This window comes from Podarcis tiliguerta (assembly GCF_965153285.1).
Source record: "Podarcis tiliguerta genome assembly, chromosome: 3".
Classification (NCBI taxonomy): domain Eukaryota; kingdom Metazoa; phylum Chordata; class Lepidosauria; order Squamata; family Lacertidae; genus Podarcis; species Podarcis tiliguerta.
Genome location: NC_139536.1, coordinates 105957375 through 105978998, shown reverse-complemented (window position 1 = coordinate 105978998; position 21624 = coordinate 105957375). Strand labels below are relative to the sequence as shown.

The 21624-nt window shown below is 46.2% G+C and overlaps 1 protein-coding gene across 3 annotated transcripts in view; it reads left to right on the top strand.

The window, feature by feature from the left end:
* PLCB1 (phospholipase C beta 1) overlaps positions 1-21624 on the top strand; it is a 455632-nt gene that overhangs the window by 355360 nt on the left and 78648 nt on the right. For all 3 annotated transcript variants that reach the window (XM_083431904.1, XM_083431905.1, XM_083431906.1), the window contains 6 exons: positions 1124-1248; positions 2959-3113; positions 6342-6506; positions 9668-9767; positions 12787-12891; positions 13995-14104. In XM_083431904.1, coding sequence (XP_083288030.1) covers positions 1124-1248; positions 2959-3113; positions 6342-6506; positions 9668-9767; positions 12787-12891; positions 13995-14104 — 760 coding nt within the window. The remainder of the gene's footprint in view (positions 1-1123; positions 1249-2958; positions 3114-6341; positions 6507-9667; positions 9768-12786; positions 12892-13994; positions 14105-21624) is intronic.

Here is a 21624-nt window from a genome sequence, read left to right as displayed (position 1 = left end):
CATGTTGCTTCACTGGGCTAGCTCAGTCAGCAGAGCATGAGACTCTTAATCTCATGGTTGTGAGTTCAAGCCCCATGTTTGGGAGAGACTCATGCATTGCAGAGGGTTGGACTAGATGACCGCCATGGTCCCTTCCAACTCTGCAGTTCTATAATTCTAACAGCTAAACACTATGTAGTCCTAGGGGGCTGCAATGCAATTCAGCTTGTACAGTTGCAGTGCATGTGGTGCAGCAGAGCTGACACTTGTGTCGCTGCTGCATAGGGCTGTGCAACCAATCTGTTAGACTCTTGAATCACTGATCAGATCAAATCGGAATGATCAGCTTCAATTTTGGGCAGATACAGATGAAATCAGTGAAGCTCAGTATCTGTACAGAATTCCATTGACACGGAGTGGTCTGTTTAAAACTATAGCTCCAAACAATCCCTGAGAAAACCAGACAGCATGTCACTAAAATGTTGCAATTTATTAATTACAATACCATATAAAGAAAATGGCAGGATGGGAGGAGGGGAGCTGGATTTTGCTTATTGAGAGCTCCAGGGCTAGAATCTCACTCAACACTCTCACAGTGTTGTTGGAGACAAGGTGGAAACTAACACGATTGAGTACTCAGTTGACTATAGAGTATTTTTGAAAATACTTTTGTTTTTTGATAAAGAAAGAGCTCACCAAAATTTATATCTGGCTAATCCAAAAATTCCAGGAGCTATCTGTAATTTTGCAGGATTAATCCTCTCTTGAGGGGCTACCATGGACCTATGTGGGGGTGGGGGGAAGTTTGTGGGGTTTTTTTGGTTTTCCAATGCAAGTGAGTGGGCAGATCTGTATTCACAGATTCCGATCCAGATCTGCAATATAGATCATATCAGACCAGGCACAAATTGATCCAGCCCAAACTGGGGCCTGACCCAAATTGCCAAATTTGGGCCCGAATTGGAGATGGGCTTGCATAGCCCTATAACCTACAAGCTGATTGCCATGTCTGTTAGGAGTGTGTCATGTGCCAGATCAATCAAATTATCAGTTATTGTAGGTAAGGTGTACAATATTTGTGTTTAACTCTTCAAGCCAGGTTAGCTTTTCCAGTTGTATTTTATCTTAACCACTCGCAATTTAGGTATAACAAAATGCAGCTGAGCCGAATTTATCCAAAAGGGACACGTGTTGATTCCTCAAACTATATGCCTCAGCTCTTCTGGAATGCCGGCTGTCAAATGGTTGCTCTTAACTTCCAAACTGTAGGTAAGCAATTCAGCCTGCCACTTGCTTTAGTTGTTGTGTATGGTTTCTGAAGAACTTGTCTAATTGGACTACTCTTTTAAGAGACACTAGTTTGTATCCAACGTTAATCAGACTCACCTAAGTTCTTTAATTTCAACAGGTCTCCTTTGAATAGAATTTAGTTGTATACAACCCACTAATTAGAATTCCCTCTATGTCCTGGGAAAGGATATTAATTATGGCAGAATATTTGAGTAAGCAAATAGAATTAGCATTGTGGATATGCACACTCAGAAATGGATTGGGGGGGGGGTCGTTCGTGTGGTTCTCTTTCTTGAATCGCAATGCTAAAATCACAAGCCGCAGAATGTACAGGTTCATCCATTTATGCAATCCAGCAATATATCTGTTGCTTTTGTAAAGGATTCCATTTCGGTCATTATGGAGCATGGTCCAAAACCAGGTTTTTTTTTTAAAAAAAGTCCGTAGTATGTGAGGTCAACCATCAAATGAAAACCCTTACTCCTCTGTGAAAATGACTGCTGATTTTGATGACATTTGGCAGCCCGTTCAGTAATTATAAATCAGTGGATGCTGCAACTGCATCTCAAGCAACTCACATTAACCTTTCCTTAATCATAGCAGGCAACTATCTAGTAAAACAGATATTAACTGTATCCCCACAACTAAATGTCAAGTGGACCAGAAGCAAGGACAACCAGTACTCGCCTGAAAAGAAGCACACCTTCCAAACATACAATTGTGATTTAAATAGAAACAATGGATATTTATGAAGAAGCTGGGAAATTAGTTCCCATAAAGAGAATGATCATTGTTGTGCCTTGGAATTTCTTTTTCAGCTTCTTGAATAGGTAGTTTGTGTTTTGCTTCTTGCAAAGCTGAAGGTAACGGGGACTTTAGCATTTTACTAGTTTTCAGTTGCTAATGTAGACAAAAATGGACAACCAAGAGCTCATTTCAGCCAACGCAAACTATGGCAGCTATGGCTATTGCCAGGCACATTCCGCAATGGGCAATATAAGGTATAAAACCAGGAGATTAGTAGTGTAGTCACAGTAATGTCTGCAGTGGTAGTTGCCCTTTAGATGCTGCTATTGTTAGAACAGTCTACACATTATATATCCAATATTTATAGATGACCACGGTGTAGCTTTAAAAGTACTGTGTGAACAGGCCACAAAAAAACCATAATATAGCATATGTGGAATGAGTTTTTTTTTATATATAAAAGAATTCAGTACAGTAATCATGTGCATATAAAGAGGAAAGGAGACCTCTAGTGGAATTTCAGGGTTCTTCTTTTGTAAATATATAAAAGGATGTCACATAGAGGAGGGGGAAAGGTTGTTTTCTGCTGCTCCAGAGAAGCGGACACGGAGCAATGGATCCAAACTACAAGAAAGAAGATTCCACCTAAACATTAGGAAGAACTTCCTGACAGTAAGAGCTGTTCGACAGTGGAATTTGCTGCCAAGGAGTGTGGTGGAGTCTCCTTCTTTGGAGGTCTTTAAGCAGAGGCTTGACAACCATATGTCAGGAGTGCTCTGATGGTGTTTCCTGCTTGGCAGGGGGTTGGACTCGATGGCCCTTGTGGTCTCTTCCAACTCTATGATTCTATGATTCTATGATTATATGAAATGTGCTAGAACTACAGAGAAACTTCTGCGTCTGACCTGTCCCATGAAACGTTTAATTTTTTTTGTCGCTTAGATTTGTCTATGCAAATAAATATGGGAATGTATGAATATAATGGCAAAAGTGGGTACAGACTCAAACCAGAATTTATGAGAAGACCAGACAAGCACTTTGATCCGTTTAGCGAAGGTATCGTAGACGGAATAGTAGCAAACACCTTGTCCGTGAAGGTATGTATACAGTCGCTAATGGAATAATTGTCACAATGGTGTGGCTGTTGAATGTTAAGCACCAAAATGACTTCTTGTGCCATGATTCATACTTGGGTTCGAATTCCCAAGTTAAGAAATGCATATGTGCTGCATCAGTTGTGAAGGCAATATATTTTCTTTTAATATTTTATTGGAGTCAGTGACCAGGGAAAATAATTATTATTATTACCGTATTTTTCGCTCAATAAGACGCACCAGACCACAAGACGCACCTAGATTTTGGAGGAGGAAAACAAGAAAAAAAAATATTCTGAATCCCAGAAGCCAGAACAGCAAGAGGGATCGCTGTGCAGCAAAAGCAGTGATCCCTCTTGCTGTTCTGGCTTCTGGGATAGCTGCGCAGCCTGCATTCGCTCCATAAGACGCACACGCATTTCCCCTTACTTTTTAGGAGGGAAAAAGTGAGTCTTATAGAGCAAAAAATACCCATTTCCATTCCTGTTAAACAGGAAACTGGCAGCGAGTACAAGTTTTACTGTTGTTAGCCGCTCAGAGCCCAGCTTCGGCTGGGGAGGGTGGGATATAAATAAATAATAATAATTATTATTATTATAAAAGATAAGACTGGCTTCTGTTCTCACACATTCCAAGCCTAGAAAGTAAACACTGACATGTGATGTAACAATCACACGTCCAGCAACTGAGGAGTGAAATGCTAACACACATGCACACACACACACAGACACACCAATAAGGCTGAATTCTTTCCCCGAGCAAGGGTGCCGCTGTGACTGGAAATTAAAGCAAATGTGACAAAAGACGGAATCTTTATGGGAATAGTGAAAGGCCATCTCAGCCAGTCTGGTATTCCATCCAGGATAAAGCATATTTTCCAGCTCTAGAACCAATGGCCATCATATGCCTATTGAGAGCTTAGGGTGAACAAGCGCAACCAAAACCCCAAACTGGTGGAGAAGAGAAGGACACTGTCGGATATGAAGTCACACTGGAGGTGGGACAGAGTGGGAAAGTATTCAGTCCATGCAGAAATGGTGAAACTTACCAGAAAAATAAGAAATCAAGATAACAGACTTTTAAAAAAAGAATGGAAATTGTTTATTGAATATTTGCAAATAAACTGTAAACAGATAATAAGATTGACAGGATTGTTGCAATAACCTGCTGTTTTTTAACAGTATATATAACAGTATGTTATATATATATAACATACTGTTATATATAAAACAGTGTTTTATAACAGTATATATTTAAAGTAGATGAATAAATGAGTAAATTAAGTTAATTTGGATGTACAGACAATATTAAAAATAAATTTAAGGAACTGCAGAAAGAGGGGGAAGGAAGCCGAGTTTTGAAACGTTAAAATGATTGTGAAATTATCGAAATGTTTAAAACTGAAAATCATAAATAAAATCATAATTAAGAAAAGGGAAAGTATTCACTCCAGTCTCCTTCCAGTTTAAGCCTGCCCTAAGGTCAATGTCAGAGAAGGCGCTGAGAAGGCTTGAGCCTACTCACCGAACACAACAAGGCCAGAATGTCTTACTCCCTGGGTGCACATAGCAGAATATGGTGACCTGTAGTCCCATTTCCCCATCTCCTACCCCACTCCCTTGTCAGAATGGCCGCAAATAAGTCATAACCGAAGTTGTGGGGGCTGCGATCTGCAGAGAAACCATCATGGTGCCCTTTTACAAATTGGCAATTTGAAGTGATGGGAGCATTTTCGAAACACTTATCCTCTACTGTATCTCCCTATCCAGCGAAGCTTGTGTTGTGATTATAGTAAATGGTATGAGTGGAGGCCATGAAACTGAGAAAATGGTTAGCGTAAATGAAGCAAATTGGCCAGGCATCAATTTACTTGTGTGTGTTGGGACTGCAAGCACAGAAGAATAGGAAAGCAGTAATTTTTCAGAGATACGTATATAGCACAAATTCTGGCCCTTGTCCAAAGAAATACTCCCACATTCCAGTTTTATACCATTTATCAGCTACCTCCACAGAATATGCTAGCAGAATTTCAAATACTTCTAAATTAGGGCCCCATTTTGGATTTTGGCACAAAATCCAGCTTGTGTTCTGCTTTTAAGCAGGTTTTGTGCCAACCCCCAAACTCTGTGCTGGTTTAAAGAGCTCAGCCTGTAGAGCATGAGACCCTTAATCTTGGGGTCATGGGTTCGAAACCCACAAAGTCCTTTGTGGTCCCTTTCAGCTCTAAAACTTTCATTTTATTATGAAGTACACACTACACACATACAATATTGAGTTGACAAGCAAAATAGTGTAACGAAACTTCTAACTTCTCCTGTTGTCAGATAATCTTGTAGAAAATAATTTATATCACAGAGAAAAGGTACAGAACTGTGTAAACTAAAAGAACCAGCACAAGTATTCAGTTTACTCAAATTATTATTATTATTATTATTATTATTATTATTATTATTATTGATCATTAAAAAATTAATTATTAACGCCTTGGAGTCCAAACCAACTTAGAAAAAAATAAAAGCATGGAGACTTAAAATAAAAGTTTATTGTTTATTTCTTATTCTCAACTAGAGTTGATTGGTTGTGGGGATGTTTTTCCTTTTCACGATGAAAAATGTGAGGGGAATCTTAGGTTTTCAATTCTCTTCCCCTCATATTAACCGTCTGCTATTCTGCTGCAGCCTCGCTCCCTAAGTACCATTACAAGTCTCTCTCTCTCTTTTTAGAAAAAGGATAATATTGTGACATTTCTGCATGCACAGTCCAGTTTGAACAGATTTGTTCTTGAGCTGCAGCTCAAGTTTCAGAGGTTTAATACAGGCTTATAATGCATTGCTTTCTGTTGTTAGTTCATAATGCCAGCAGCCCCCAAGTGTTTAACTTCAGGAGCACCTGGGCCACCAGGCATGTTCACAGCCCAGCTGGGATTGTGTAAAGGTGCCCATTGTATAAACCGCTACCTCCATGTTGCAGGGTAGTGCTGGTGTGATGAGTTTACGGCTGGCGTGACTGATGCTGCTGCAGCAGTCCAAGAGGCATTACCACAGTCCCATGAAACACAGTGGCCTTAAGTGCCAGTTCAATGAAAACAGCATCTTCATGCAAACCAAAGTGTGGATCAGCCATCCCCCAGCTGTCTGGCTGTATTAGATTCACAACCAAGGCTTTAGTTTTTGGAGACATTCCAGTCTATCTGCCACACTGCCACTGAATGCCTAAACCTTGCATTTCTAGATCATTTCTGGGCAGTTGCTGTCGGACAAAAAAGTCGGGACCTACGTAGAAGTGGACATGTTTGGTCTGCCAGTGGACACAAGGCGAAAAGCTCTCAAGACGAAGCCGTCTCAAGGCAATGCAGTGAATCCTGTATGGGAAGAAGAGGCCATTGTGTTTAAGAAAGTAGGTTTGTCATTCTTGTTTCCTCTACTGAAAAAAGCTTTATAGTATTATTGGCTGCTGGTCTTCAATTCAGAAAATTACCGTATTTTTCGCCCCATAGGGTGCACTGGCCCATAGGGGGCACCCAGGTTTTTTTTTTTGGGGGGGGGGGAATAAAGAAAAAAAATTATTTACCCCCCAGGCGCGGGGCTGGGGCGGGGGAAGCCCAAGCGTCCCCCGACCCCAGCCCCCAGAACAGGCTGCTATCCGCAGGCTTGCGGATAACTTCCTGAAGCCTGGAGAGCGAAAGGGGTCGGTGCGCACCGACCCCTCTCGCTCTCCAGGCTTCAGCGAAAGCCTGCATTCGCCCCATAGGACACATACACATTTCCCCTTCATTTTTGGAGGGGATAAACTGTGTCCTATAGGGCGAAAAATATGGTAATATGGGGGGGCAGGTGAAATCCTGTTTGTCCCAGTTCTGTTCCATTTGAGTCAGTGCCTAAGAGTCAGTGCCTGCTAGACCTGGGCAATGTTATGATTCACAGTCTGAAACCAATATGACGTTTAAACCGCAATACCGGTTTCAGACTTTTTGAGCCGGCAGTAGATCCCAGCTCCCTGGCCTCTGCCAGCACAGCATACCTCACTCTCGTCTGCCTGCTTGCACTGTCAGTGGCCGGGAAGTGGGAAGTATAACCAGCTCAAATTGCCTTGATCAGCTGAGAGGCGGGCATTTTAAAGAAGCCCACTTCTCAACTGATTGAGTCCCCCCAACCTCTGGCTCACGCACAGCTGCCCACGCCTCAGCAGAGCACTTTAACAGAGCGCCGCTCCCATCTCTGGCTTGCCCAAGCCAAAGGCAGGGGGAACAAATTGCTTAAACTGCTCCGCTGAGAGTTGGGTGGGTACCAGGCTGCCTGCCCCTCAGTTGATGAAGCCCCCCCACAGCTTCCCCCTGCGGGAACCAGAGTGATATGGGTGCTTGCTCTGGCTTGCACATGTAGGAGTGGTCCAGAGTAGGGCTGGGCAATTTTGGACATCGTGATATATCAGTAAAGTAAAGGTAAAGGGACCCCTGACCATTAGGTCCAGTGGTGGTCGACTCTGGGGTTGCGGTGCTCATCTCGCTTTATTGGCCGAGGGAGCCGGCGTACAGCTTCCGGGTCATGTGGCCAGCATGACTAAGCCGCTTCTGGTGAACCAGAGCAGCACACGGAAACACCATTTACCTTCCCGCCAGAGCAGTACCTATTTATCTACTTGCACTGGTGTGCTTTCGAACTGCTAGGTGGCAGGAGCAACAGTAACTCACCCCGTCGCGGGGATTTGAACCGCCAACCTTCTGATCGGCAAGTCCTAGGCTCTGTGGTTTAACCCACAGTGCCACCCGTGTCCCGATATATCAGTACCCCATTATATTCAGCTGATGATATATCACGATGTTGAAAACCAGGTAATGCCCAGCCCTAGTGCCTGCTCTGCCATCACCTCCTCTTCCTCAAGGGGGAGACTCCACTGTCATCCACAGGGAAAGAGCCCTAGTTTGCCTGTGTGTAAATGATGAGAAACCACAGCTGCCACCAAGTGTTTCCAGTGCTGATTGCCATACCCCCTTCACTCTATATCTTGCAAGGACAATGCCCTTGTGATAATCATGGGCAAGCAACATCCTACATGAAAGTCAAAGCTATGCAGGCTGGGAGTGCTTCATCTAAAGAATACTTGGGGAAGAATAAAAGATCTCATAAGCATTTAGTGGCTCAGCATGCAGGTAACACTAAGCCAAACCATATCACTTTCAGGTGTTCGGAGCAATTATGTAAATATATATATTGTCATCCTTACAGCATCCCTGCTAAGCAGGCATGTATAACCATCCTCATATTGCAGACTGGAGGGGGTGCAGAGGTTGAGGTTGCCTGCGGCCCAGCGAATGAGCTGGTTGAGATGAAGTAGCAATGGCTTGGATCACAGCTCACTGCCATAGCCCAGAGCATTCCAAACTGTGTGTTGCGACACATTAGTGTGTCAGCTGCAATGTGTAGGTGTGTCGCGTTAATGCTCCCTGCACTCCTCCCAGGGTTGGAAAGGGGTTAGTTTAACCTCCAGGTTGCTGGTAAAACTGAATTACTATGTCGCGAAATGATGCAGGTCTAAAAAGTGTGTCGCCAACATGAAAAGTTTGGAAAGCTCTGCCTTAGCCACCACATTGGGTAATAGAGATGTGAAAAGTGTCCTGCTGCATACCCCAGAAATCCTAAAAGTAATTCTGGAGAGACAATATATAATGAGTTTATTTTTAGGTGCTACATGGGGAAAGAAAAACTTGCCATATCTCTTTTTTTCTAATAATAAAAGGAATTATGGAGGAAGAATGAAAAGCTTTAGCAAACAACATGTTTAATCTAATTGTGTAAGTTTATGGTGGATTATTTGTCAAAGCAAACAAGTGTTGAAATTTGACCTGAAAAGCGAGATCCTCTTGCAGCTATGTAAAATAAAGTGAACAGTCCAATTGTGAGAACTATCCCATCTTATAAACATTGCCCACCTGCTCTCAAAATCGGTCAGATACCCCCCCCCCACCAAATGTGTCATATGAAAGTCTAGGGCACATACTTCTGTGGTGTATTGGTGTGTGACAGGGGGAGGGTGCTTATGGAACCCAGAATTTGGAATCAATGGATTCTACCCTCTACCCATCTCCAGTTCTACAGTATCAAGAAGCTGTCAGCTGTAGGGTTTCCAAGATCCTGTGTATCATCAATTGAGGCTGAAATTCTGGAAAGGGGGCAGCTTAATCAAAGCATAGCCAGATGGACTGTGATATATGTGCTTGCCTAGTTAGGAGGACTACTATGACATCACATCTGTTGCTAAGAGACTCAGAGAAAGATAAATATATGGTGATGGCAAGAGTGTGTGACAGGTAGCAATGTCCTGGTCACCAGCTCTTTCTGGTATTTAAGAAGTGAGTTGAGATCTGCAGATCATGCTATTTCAACTATCATGTGTAATCAGCTGTGCATTCACCCAGGAATGAACTGTTGCAGCACTGCGAACAATGTAAGATTACTACCAATGTTAACTTGCTGAACAGCGTGTCTCAGTATTCCTCCTTTGTGCACAAGGTGTGCCAGAAAACATTAAATACTTTCCACCAAAATATATTTATTTAGGTTGTTCTGCCTTCCCTGGCATGTCTGAGGATAGCAGCCTATGAAGAAGGAGGGAAATTCATTGGGCATCGGATATTGCCGGTATCAGCAATTCGACCAGGTAGGGCAATCTGGGCTTCTTATTCATTTTATTTATTGTTTAATCTCTGAACCACTCTTCTGCAGTTACGATTCCAGGACAGTTTACAGCATAGATATCCACACATTCAAACAAACAAACAAAAATATCAAGCTAACAGTCAAAACCAAGACCAAAAACTAAATTAATAGTACCACAGAAGGATATAAATCTGTTTAAAGCTGACAATCAAATCAGTTCATCCAATTGGCTGAGTGAATCGGTATGGTTTCAACTAGCGTTGAAAGCCAGAAAACAGTGGCACCAGCTGTACCTCCCAGGGAAGGGGGTTCTATGAATAGGGTGCCACTACAGTGAAGGCCCTATCTTGTGTCACTGTGCTAGGGGTTCTACTGAATGGGAGGACATCAAGAACTTAATACAGTGGCAATATGATACAGGGATAGGCGCCCCTTCAGATATTTCTGCCACAATGCATTTGGAGTTTTATAATTTAACATTAATAGCGTGAATTGAGCTCAGTGCAAATCCTGTAGAATTTGTGTTGAATGATTGCCGTTAGCTATGCTACTCAGCATTCTGGCAGCTGCATTCTGCATTGGTTGAAGCTTCTGAATCATCTCTAATGGTGTCCCCATAGAGAGTGCGCTACAGTAGTCTTAATTGGGAGGTTACCAGAGCGTGGACCACCACTGTGGCTAAGCTGCATCAATTCAGAAACAGACGTAGTTAGGAGATAGACACTTTTGTGCTGCTGCTGCTGCTGGTGGTGGTGGTGGTGGTGCTTCTTGAGCCTCCAGTGACAGCACTGGATCAAGGAGTATCCCCCAAGCAACACACCTGCTCCTTCAGATAGAGTGTAAACCCATCCAGAACAAACTATCGTATTTTTTGCTCCATAGGGCACACCTAATTTTCAGAGGGGGGAATCAAGGGAAAAAAATATGACTCCCTCCCCCAGCTCTGGGAGCAGCGGACAGGCTGTGCGCAGCCTGTGTACTTCTCCCAGACCTTCTCCCTTCTATTGCGGGAGCAGTGGCGTAGCGTGGGGGGTGCAGGGGGGGCTGGCCGCACCGGGCGCAACATCTGGGGGGGCGCGCTCGCACTCGCAGCTCTCTGCCCCTACCTGGCTCACTCACTCTCTCTCACTGCAGTGCTGGCTGTGCGAATCCGAGCCGCCGGGTCGCCGCCCACTGTGGAGGGGATGGTGCCAGGCGTGCGGTGCGGTGTGGAGAGAGAGCGAGGGACTATCTGGGGGAGGGACAGTGCAGTGGGGGGGGGCGCAAATTACTTGCCTTGCCCCGGGTGCTGACAACCCACGCTACACCACTGTGCGGGAGGTGGGGAATTCCCCCATCTCCCGCAAAAGCCCACAGGAGCCGCACACCCTTTAAGGAGCACACGGCTCCTGCGGGCTTTTCTACGAAGAGGGAGAAGGGACTGACTGGCCGCGTCAGTCCCTTCTCCCTGTTGGGGAGCAGCTCCCAAGAGCCGGGGGGGGGGCTTTTTCTGCCTGCCTCCCCACTGCATTCACTCCATAAGACACACACACATTTTCCCTTACATTGTAGGAGGGGAAAGTGTGTCTTATCGAGCGAAAAATACGGTATCTACCGTACCCAAATGCACCTTTGAATGAGGGAATGAGCCAAATGAACTAAGAGGGCAGGTTCTCTGTGTACCTTGAAAGCTGAACTATGAGGACTCTAGTGTGCCAGGTTTTTTTTAAGCTTATTGCAGCTTGAGAGCCCAGCTTTGACAGTATCAACCATAGAATTGGAGATCTGCTCATCGAGTCCAGCCCCCTGAAATGCTCGCTTTCCGTCTTCCCCATCTCCCTGCCTGTTCCTTTACCCTCTTCCTCTATATACTGTTCTTACTGAAGATGCCAGCAAACATCACCAGCTCTGGGAATAGACCATGGAAGCTCACTGCAGTCTACCTTAGAAGAGAGGAGGTATTAACAAGCTGCAAAATGTTGGACTAGATAGATGACTCTTGGGGCACCTTCCAACTCTGAACTTCTATGATTATATGATTCCCAGTGCCCTCTGCTGTCCCTACCAGCCCTCCCAAGAACATATTCTGCCTCCACTTCCCTGCCCTTCCTTTCCAAGTTGTGGTGAGACCAGCAGAAAGGGCACACAAAGTGTTTAGAAAAGGGGAGCCTCTCCCTCTTTCCCTCCTTCTCCCAGGTAGCACGCTAATAAAGCAAAACCCAGGGGCTAATTGGGGGTGACTTATCTACAGGGCTGATAATGTCACATCATTTTGCTTCTCAACAGTCTGCAAACCAACATGACTTGGGTAAAAGAAGGGAAAGGGAGGGAACCCTCTGTTTCAAACACCTCTTCCATTCCTGCTGCTAGTCTTGCTCATGCCCCCAATTTAAAACAGGGAGAGATTAGGGGCTCTCGACCATGCCTGGTTCTTACTAAATGACTTGTAATAGACCAATAGTGTTGTTAAAATATAGTCATGATTTTAGCAGAGAAACTGAAAAGACTTGCCTCCAAGAATCCCATATACTCTTCTTCCGTGACACAAAAAGAGTGTTTCTTTATTTTTAGCACACTGAAAACTTGCAAGCAGGTATAGCCAAGGCACTAACACTGTCTTTAGTATTCTATCGCATAAACACAGATCCCAAGGGAAGCTCCAAAACTGGTCCCCAAGGAAGCAGACTATTTTCCAAGAGTCCCAGATGTGTTCTCCCTTGTGTTTCAGTCATTCCAACAGTAAACATTTGCCATAATTTTTTTTTTTGAGGGTTTCTTCACAACTGTGGTTTGCAAAGGAGGCCGTACCTGTTTCTACATACATTGCTTAAGTTCTGCATTGAATATTACAAGCACTCCCTGCCTTCCACAGTTGGAGCATCTGTGATAATGAAGCATGTCAGGGAAATTGCTAAGGAGTGGGATACTATGTTTAGGGACCTTGGCTCATTTTCAGCACCTCATGAGTCACCTTGATGCCTATTACACTGCAGTGGTCAGTTATAAAAATTCTGTTGACCTTGTCCTGCTTCCTTTTCTAGGTTATCACTATATCTGCCTGAGGAATGAAAGGAATCAGCCCTTGACACTGCCAGCCATATTTGTATACATAGAGGTTAAAGATTACGTACCTGATACTTATGCAGGTAACTATAAAATCTGTAGGCATCAAATTGAACATTTTGTTTGTGTGTTTTTGAAATTATATAAAGTTCATACAGTGATCAGCAGTAACAAGCTGTATTAACATCAGGCTATGAAGATGTGGGTGGTGCTGTGGTCTAAACCACTGAGCCTAGGGTTTGCCGATCGGAAGGTCGGCGGTTCGAATCCCTTCGATGAGGTGAGCTCCCGTTGCTCAGTCCCAGCTCCTGCCAACCTAGCAGTTCGAAAACACGTCAAAGTGCAAATAGATAAATAGGTACCACTCTGGAGGGAAGGTAAACGGCATTTCCGTGCGCTGCTCTGGTTTTGCAATGCTGGCCACATGACCTGGAAAAACTGTCTGTGGACAAACGTTGGCTCTCGCGGCCAGTAAAGAGAGATGAGTGCCGCAACTCCAGTTGTTCACGACTGGACCTAATGGTCAGGGGTCCCTTTACCTTTACCTTTTAGCTATCAGGAAGTTGTAATGTGTGTTCTAAGAAGTTGCTGTCCATCATCCAACATGATGTGCAGTTACCGCTGTAATTGTCAATGATTACACACAGTGTTCTTTAGTTCCATAGTGCTGCCTTTTCTTTTTAGACTACTGATGTAGTCTATTTTAAAACAGACAGTTGATGACGATCAGACTGGGCAGATCTGAGTCCCAATCCCAGAGCAAATGGAGAATCTGGAAGAGTTCTTTCCAAGTTGTGTTCTCTGGGCCTTAATTCATTATCTTTAAAGAGGCTATATAATATTAATAGCACTCCATCTCTCATCATCAGTGCTATGGATATATATTTAGTCTACCATGTGTCACTTGTGAATTTAGGCTGCAAGGGTATGCACACTTACTTGAGAGTCGGTCTCATTGTATAGATTTGCCCTGTCAGTGTGGGGGAAGATAATAAAATACAGCCAGCTGTTGTTTTTCTTCAAGGAAAACTTGAATGATTCTAGTCTATGTTGATTTCTTATTAGAAATGAAAAGAACAACCTTAGGATTGTTCAATGATTGTTTCATATCTGTAAAACAGATAGATAAATATAGCCCTTTGAAACCAAATCCAAGTTTGATTCTAAATTCCTGTTTCATTTCCAGATGTTATTGAGGCATTATCCAACCCTATCAGATATGTGAATTTAATGGAGCAGAGAGCAAATCAGCTGGCAGCGCTGACTCTGGAAGATGAAGAAGAAGTCAGGAAAGAGGTGAGAATTTGGGCTTGAAGAAATGTAGCGGAGGGATTGCTTTGATGATGCATTGCAGATAGAACAATCCCCTCAGGAAATGGAAAAGGGAGTTTGGCCGTGGTAGCTCTGCCATGATTCAATCTCTACACCCACCCTCTACTCGCCCTGCCATTAATGCCAAATCTGTTCGCACAAATCTGGGACTTTAATATTGAATATTAATTCCACATATGGAAAGGGGATTTAAATCTAGATTTACACTGCCCAGCCTATCTGATTCGCAATACTGTATTCTTGATAAGGAAAGCAAACGAGGTTCATTCAAAATTATTTATTGACTGAATAATGGATGTTTTTCTGAACGATATATTCTGGTTTTGTTGCCCAATTTTTGTCCCCTTTTCATTTCACATCTGCTTTTTGCAAATGTCACAGTATCACAACAAAAATAAACATAGCAAAAAGACCATGGAGTAAAGAGGTTAAAGACATCCCAGGTAAGCAGAACGTTTAGTTCAGCTTGGCCACTTTGCAGTTTTGCTCAAGCATGATTGCGATATGGTGATAGATTTGCGTTTGTCTGAAAGCCTGATCTATGCTAAGATTTCACATTCAAATAAACCGTCTTTCTGACTGTATACAAGTCCCTAGCTTAGTGCCTTAAGTGCACTAACATGCCTGATAAATCTGCTGTGTGGCCTAAGATGCAGTTGTATTTCAGTGCCAGGTGAGGGATCCCTCTGCAAACAATTCCTCTGTCTTCGAAACAGCTGCGTGTCAGCAGCAGATGAGAAAGAGTTGTATAAGCATCTTCTCCACATGCGCACATACAAAGAAGCTGCATTTTGGACCCAGGCAGAATGATATTTATAATAAATAACCACAGAGATGGATGCATCTCTTCATCAGCTAAGTGAGCGTTGTATTTCTACCCCAAGGTGGCTTCTATAAAGTAATGAAATACAGATACAAGCCTCTATCCTCTCTAATACATCCCTACCACCTCACAACCCAGGTCATTGTAGCTGTTCTCCTTTCATCCATCTCACTTTCCTGAATGTTAGCCGTTGGCTGAGCTGTGTACTGAGTTTGTCCCTTCCTATAAGTCTCTTCAGTGTCAAAGGGCAGAAAGGGAGGAGTCAAAATCCCCAGACTAGTTTTGGGTGAGCTGCTGCCCCAAGACAGTTCAGTGTTCCATTCCCCGGCTTCATGCTTATTAATCCTATCTCCTTCAGGTCACAGGTTTTCTCATAGTGCAAGGGCAGAAAGGAATGGGCTGGATTCAGCAGCAGCTAGAGGCAATTGCATCTGATATCAGTTTCTTTTTAGGAGCCGCCCCCCAGCCTTGGGGCCCTCCATATGTTGTAGGACTCCCAACTGCCATCAGCCTAGCCAGCATGGCCAATGTTTAGGTATGACGTGAGCAGTGTGCACTAGGAAGACTGTTAATAGTAGCTGCTCCCTAGCCTTAGAAACTGGTCAGGGTCAGGTGAAGGAACCAATGCCCAGGCAGCTTTTATTTCAGAAGAGTGGAATAAGTTGTGTGTCTAGACCCCGCAAACACCCCCTTGTAAAAAAGACACCAGGACACAGATATTATGTTAATGTTATTGGGCAAATTTTGGCCACAACTTTATTGATTACAGACTGTGAGCGTTATTGACTTAGGCATTAATAATAATAATAATAAATTTTATTTATATCCCGCCCTCCCCAGCCGAAGCCGGGCTCAGGGCGGCTAACAACAATAAAACAGCACAAACAACACTTTAAAATCATTCATTATAAAATTAATTAATTCAAGCCACTGGCAACCATTGGGCCAGAGCTCTGCGAAGATTGCCAATGGAGGGAGTCAGGCTGTGCCCTGGCCAAAGGCCTGGTGGAACAGTTCTGTCTTGCAGGCCCTGCGGAAAGATGTTAAATCCCGCAGGGCCCTGGTCTTTTGTGACAGAGTGTTCCACCAGATCGGAGCCACGGCCAAAAAAGCCCTGGCTCTAGTTGAGGCCAGCCTAACTTCTCTGTGGCCTGGGACCTTCAAGATGTTTTTATTTGAAGACCGTAAGTTTCTCTGTGGGGCATACCAGGAGAGGCGGTCCCGTAGGTACGAGGGTCCTAGGCCGTATAGGGCTTTAAAGGTTAAAACCAGCACCTTAAACCTGATCCTGTACTCCACCGGGAGCCAGTGCAGCTGGTATAGCACCGGGTGAATGTGATCTCGCAGCGAAGACCCCGTAAGGAGTCTCGCTGCAGCATTCTGCACCCGCTGGAGTTTCTGGGTCAGTCTCAAAGGCAGCCCCACGTAGAGCGAGTTACAATAATCCAGTCTGGAGGTGACCGTCGCGTGGATCACAGTGGCTAGGTCAGGGTGAGAGAGGTAAGGAGCCAACTGCTTAGCTTGGCGGAGATGGAAAAATGCCGCCTTTGTTGTAGCTGCAATCTGCGCCTCCATTGAAAGGGAGGTGTCGAAGATTACACCCAAACTCTTAACGGACGGTGCTGGCACTAATTGCACCCCCGCAAGAGATGGGAGTTGCCCCCTCAATCCCATATCGTCCCGTCCCAGCCACAGGACCTCTGTCTTCGAAGGATTTAACTTCAACCGGCTCCCACGTAGCCATCCAGCCACAGCTTCCAGACATCTGGTCAGTGTGTCTGGGGCCGAGTCAGGATGGCCATCCATCAACAGATAGAGTTGGGTGTCATCAGCATACTGATGGCAACCCAGCCCAAAACTCCGGACAAGCTGGGCGAGGGGGCGCATAAAGATGTTGAAAAGCATCGGGGAGAGTATCGCACCCTGAGGTACTCCACACACCAAGGAGTGGCGCGATGACAATTCCCCCCTAAGCGCCACCCTCTGTCCCCGACCAGAGAGAAACGAGCGCAGCCATTGAAGGGCTGTGCCCTGAATCCCCACGTCGGCAAGGCGGTGGTCCAGAAGTTCGTGATCGACCATGTCAAAAGCTGCTGACAGATCTAGAAGAATCAGCAGCCCCGACCCACCTTGATCCAGCTGTCTACGAAGATCATCTGTTAGGGCAACCAGAGCCGTCTCGGTCCCATGACCAGCGCGAAAGCCGGACTGGAATGGGTCGAGAGCCGATGTTTCATCCAGAAACCCACCAAGCTGTTCAGCAACCGCTCTCTCAATCACCTTACCCAGGAACGGAAGATTCGAAACTGGGCGGTAATTGGATAGATCTAAAGGATCTAATGATGTTTTCTTTAAGAGCGGGCGCACCACTGCCTCCTTCAATTCTCCTGGGAATGTCCCCGTGCCAAGGGACAAATTGATGATATCCCCCAGGAGGGCCCGCACCTCGTCTGGACACGCTCTAATCAGCCAAGACGGGCACGGGTCGAGAGGACAGGTGGTGGGCTTTCCAGCTCGGAGGAGTCTGTCCGCATCGGCTGGGGATATCCGGTTGAAGTGGTCCAATACTGGACCCGAGGACAGTCGAGGGGCCTCCAGTTCCTTTATTGTATCCAAATTGGCAGGGAGGTCATGGCGGAGCAACAAGACCTTCTCCGCAAAAAAGCTCGCAAATGCCTCACAGCTGTGTGTCAAATTGTTATTTAAATTTGGCTGTCCCTCAAGGGACGTTAAAGACCTGATTATCCTAAATAATTGCGCCGGGCGAGAGCTAGCGGATGCAATGGAGGCCGAGAAGTAAGACTTCTTAGCAGCCTTCACCGCCATCTCGTAGGTTTTCATAAAAGCCCTATAAGATGTTCTTGAGGCTCCGTCACGGGCACCCCGCCATACTCGCTCTAGCCGTCTGAGGTCCCGCTTCATTTTCCGGAGCTCCTCGGTAAACCAGGGAGCCCGGTTTCTGCGGGGTCGCAGAGGGCGCTTAGGTGCGATCTCATCGATGGCTGCCAGGAGCTGGATATTCCAGCCCTCAACAAGCTCAGTCAGTGAGTCGCCAGGGGGAGCAAGGTCCCGCAAGGCTTGGCGGAATCTATCAGGGTCCATCAGCCTCTGCGGGCGAGCCCAAATTGGCTCGCCACCTAAGCAGGGTGGGGGTGGAAAGTCAATCCTGGCTTTCAGAGCGTAGTGATCAGACCATGGTACCTTCATCGAAGGAGACATGATCACATCTATACCTACGCCAAAGATCAAATCCAGCGTGTGGCCTGCTTGATGTGTGGGGCCCGAAACAAACTGGGAGAGCCCTAGTGTCGCCATGGAAGACACCAGGTCCAGAGCCTGTGAGGAGGGAGTGGCATCAGCATGGGTGTTGAAGTCCCCCAATACCAATAGGTTAGGGAACTCCAAGGCCCAGCCGGCCACCACCTCCAATAGGCCTGACAGGGTGGCTGCTGGTGCGCTAGGTGGCCGGTACACCAGCCAGACAGCCAAGCTCTCCTCGGAGCCCCACACTAGGCCAACACATTCAATGCCGGGGATCGATGGCGATGGTAGAGCCCTGAAAGGACAATCTTCCCGGATTAATAATGCCACCCCTCCCCCCCGGCCCACAGTCCGCGACTGGTGGAGGACAGAGAAACCCGGGGGCGCCATCTCTCGCAAGGTAACTGTTGCCCCTTCGCGCACCCAGGTCTCCGTCACACAAGCCAGGTCGACCCCCTGCGAGATAAAGAAATCTCGCAGGGTGGCGGTTTTGTTGCCTATAGACCTGGCATTGCACAACACCAGTGACGGAGGTGAGTAATCCTTGCTCACCCTACCCTCGTCCCTCGGGATGAGGCGCAGATTGGAAGGGGTACGAGCATATCCATATCTCGATCCCCTTCGCCTATAACATCTGCCCCCACCGCCATACCTCCCTCGCCCCTCCACGGTAGGAATCCCAAGCCTCATAGTGGCCTCCATTGATGGCAATTAATGTTATTCTTCCGCAGCCTAACACAATAAAACCTTAAAACAATAAGTACAAAAAACAAAAACAGCCCAGAAACAATAAAACAATACAAATAAAAACTGCCAAAATTACAGATTCATCAAAAACTAACAAATTCCCAAGCCCACCCAAACATCCGTCCCACCCCCATATATAAAAAAATCTAAAGGGAAAGGGAGATTTAAAAACATGTTAAAAAGAACTCTGGACCCCTCCGGGTCCTCCTGGGCAGTAGCAGCATCAGAGGCAACAACTGTCCTTGTGAGGCCCCACCCTGGGCCAGATAGTAGGTGGCAGGAACAGTCCTTGTGAGGCCCGTCAGGCCCCGCCCTGGGCCAGGTGGTAAGTGGCAGAAAGGAGCAGGCCCTCAGGCACTCACTCAGGGAAGTCCTCCTGGGCAGCAGGCAGCAAGCAGCAAGCAGTCCTTGTGAGGCTTCAGGCCCTGCCCCAGGCCAGATGGTAGGTGGCAAGAGCAGGGCCCACAAGCACTCACTCAGGAGAGTCCTCCTGGGCAGCAGGCAGCAAGCAGCAAGCAGTCCTTGTGAGGCTTCAGGCCCCGCCCCAGGCCAGATGGTAGGTGGCAAGAGCAGGGCCCACAAGCACTCACTCAGGAGAGTCCTCCTGGGCAGCAGGCAGCAAGCAGCAAGCAGTCCTTGTGAGGCTTCAGGCCCCGCCCCAGGCCAGATGGTAGGTGGCAAGAGCAGGGCCCACAAGCACTCACTCAGGAGAGTCCTCCTGGGCAGCAGGCAGCAAGCAGCAAGCGGTCCTTGTGAGGCTTCAGGCCCCGCCCCAGGCCAGATGGTAGGTGGCAAGAGCAGGGCCCACAAGCACTCACTCAGGAGAGTCCTCCTGGGCAGCAGGCAGCAAGCAGCAAGCGGTCCTTGTGAGGCTTCAGGCCCCGCCCCAGGCCAGATGGTAGGTGGCAAGAGCAGGGCCCACAAGCACTCACTCAGGAGAGTCCTCCTGGGCAGCAGGCAGCAAGCAGCAAGCGGTCCTTGTGAGGCTTCAGGCCCCGCCCCAGGCCAGATGGTAGGTGGCAAGAGCAGGGCCCACAAGCACTCACTCAGGAGAGTCCTCCTGGGCAGCCTTGAATGAACCCGACTATATCTGACTCCTGCCGGATGTGCAGGAAGTCTGGTAAGGGTAAACCACCAGAAAGGGGAGCCCCATCGATGCAGACCAACTCAAGCTCCCCCAGATGTTCCCGTCGGGGTCGAGCCAAAGAAGGGTTCCTCCAGCTCACGCCAAAGCTTAAATTGCCCCGGCCACGCCCCCCCAGCCACCGGATTGGTCGGCTGGGCAATGACGTGGCTGGGATCCCCCGGGCAACATGGGACTTCGTTCCCCGCCCCCAGAGCAGAGGGGGTGGCCACGCAGTCCACCGCAACTCCGCCTCATGGTAAAGTGGAGCGGACCTCCAAGATTGCGAACCCAGTAGCAGCAATCTTATTCTGCCGTTTGTTTTTGAGAGGCAACACCATTGGAAACAAATCCAATTAGATTATAAACATGTCCAGGGAAGTAAGCAGCTTGCAAACGTAAGCAAGTAGAGGGAGCACACATAAAGCCTTCTTGCCTCTCACTGCGTGCCAGAGATGGGTAAGGGATATACCGTAATGTTCAGAGCCTGGTTCTGTTCTGTAGCTTCTGAAGAGTTAAACTGGTGCAGTGAAAAATTCATTTGTAGTATGCAGTGTTCATGGGTGGGAATATTGAGCAAGCTTTCAGCGTAATGTATTTGTGCTATAATCTTTTAAACTCTTCCCCCACTTCTGAACCTGTAACACATTTTTGAAATTTTGAAGTGTTTTAAGGAAAAAACTCACACACCCTCCAAATCAATTTATTACCGAAGCTGCCTGAGAAACTAATCCAGTGAGGTACCATGGCAACAGGTGCTCCCTACATACATTTGTGCATTGCTGCCTAACGGCACTCTCAGACTATGCGCCTTCATCGCTGCTCCATTTGTGCAGTGGGAATCGGTGATGCATTTTGATGACTGTGGCCACTAGTATAGCTACTGTTGAGATGATTTGTGTGTAGTAAAAAAGAATGAGCTCTAAACATGGGCATTGAGTGCTGGCAAGGAAGAAAAGGTTGTGGGGAATGCCTAAGCAGGTTGTGCGATGCAAGCACATTCATCCGAGCATGCAGCAAGGATAGAGGTACTGCTTACGTAGGCTTATCTGTTGAATATAACTATGGGTTAGCTGTCCTGGGAACAATTCATGTGTCTTGGGGGTGAATTAGTAATCAGACTTCTGGGACATTAATCTGGGGAGAACAGAGCAGTAATTTTTTTCCATGTTCAGTTCACTGGTGATGACTGGTATGTTCTGTTAGATTATATTTATATCTGCATAGTACAATGTTATTAATCAGCGGTGTACTGAGACCTACATGCAGAAATCATATTTCCTGTGCTTGCTGGAGGGTATAGACCTTGTCTTTTGGGAATGGAAATATAAAATAGGAGCATAAGTCATTCAAGAAAGACCAAGATCCAAGATACCCCAATAAGTGTTTTTATTGCAGCACCCCACCGTTAGGGCTAATTAATTGTGATTATGGGTGGATAAACATGACTTATCATTTGCATACATTTCAGTGGGGTCTATGTAGGTGTATATAGAAATATTTAAATACTGGACAGTTTATTCCTAAACT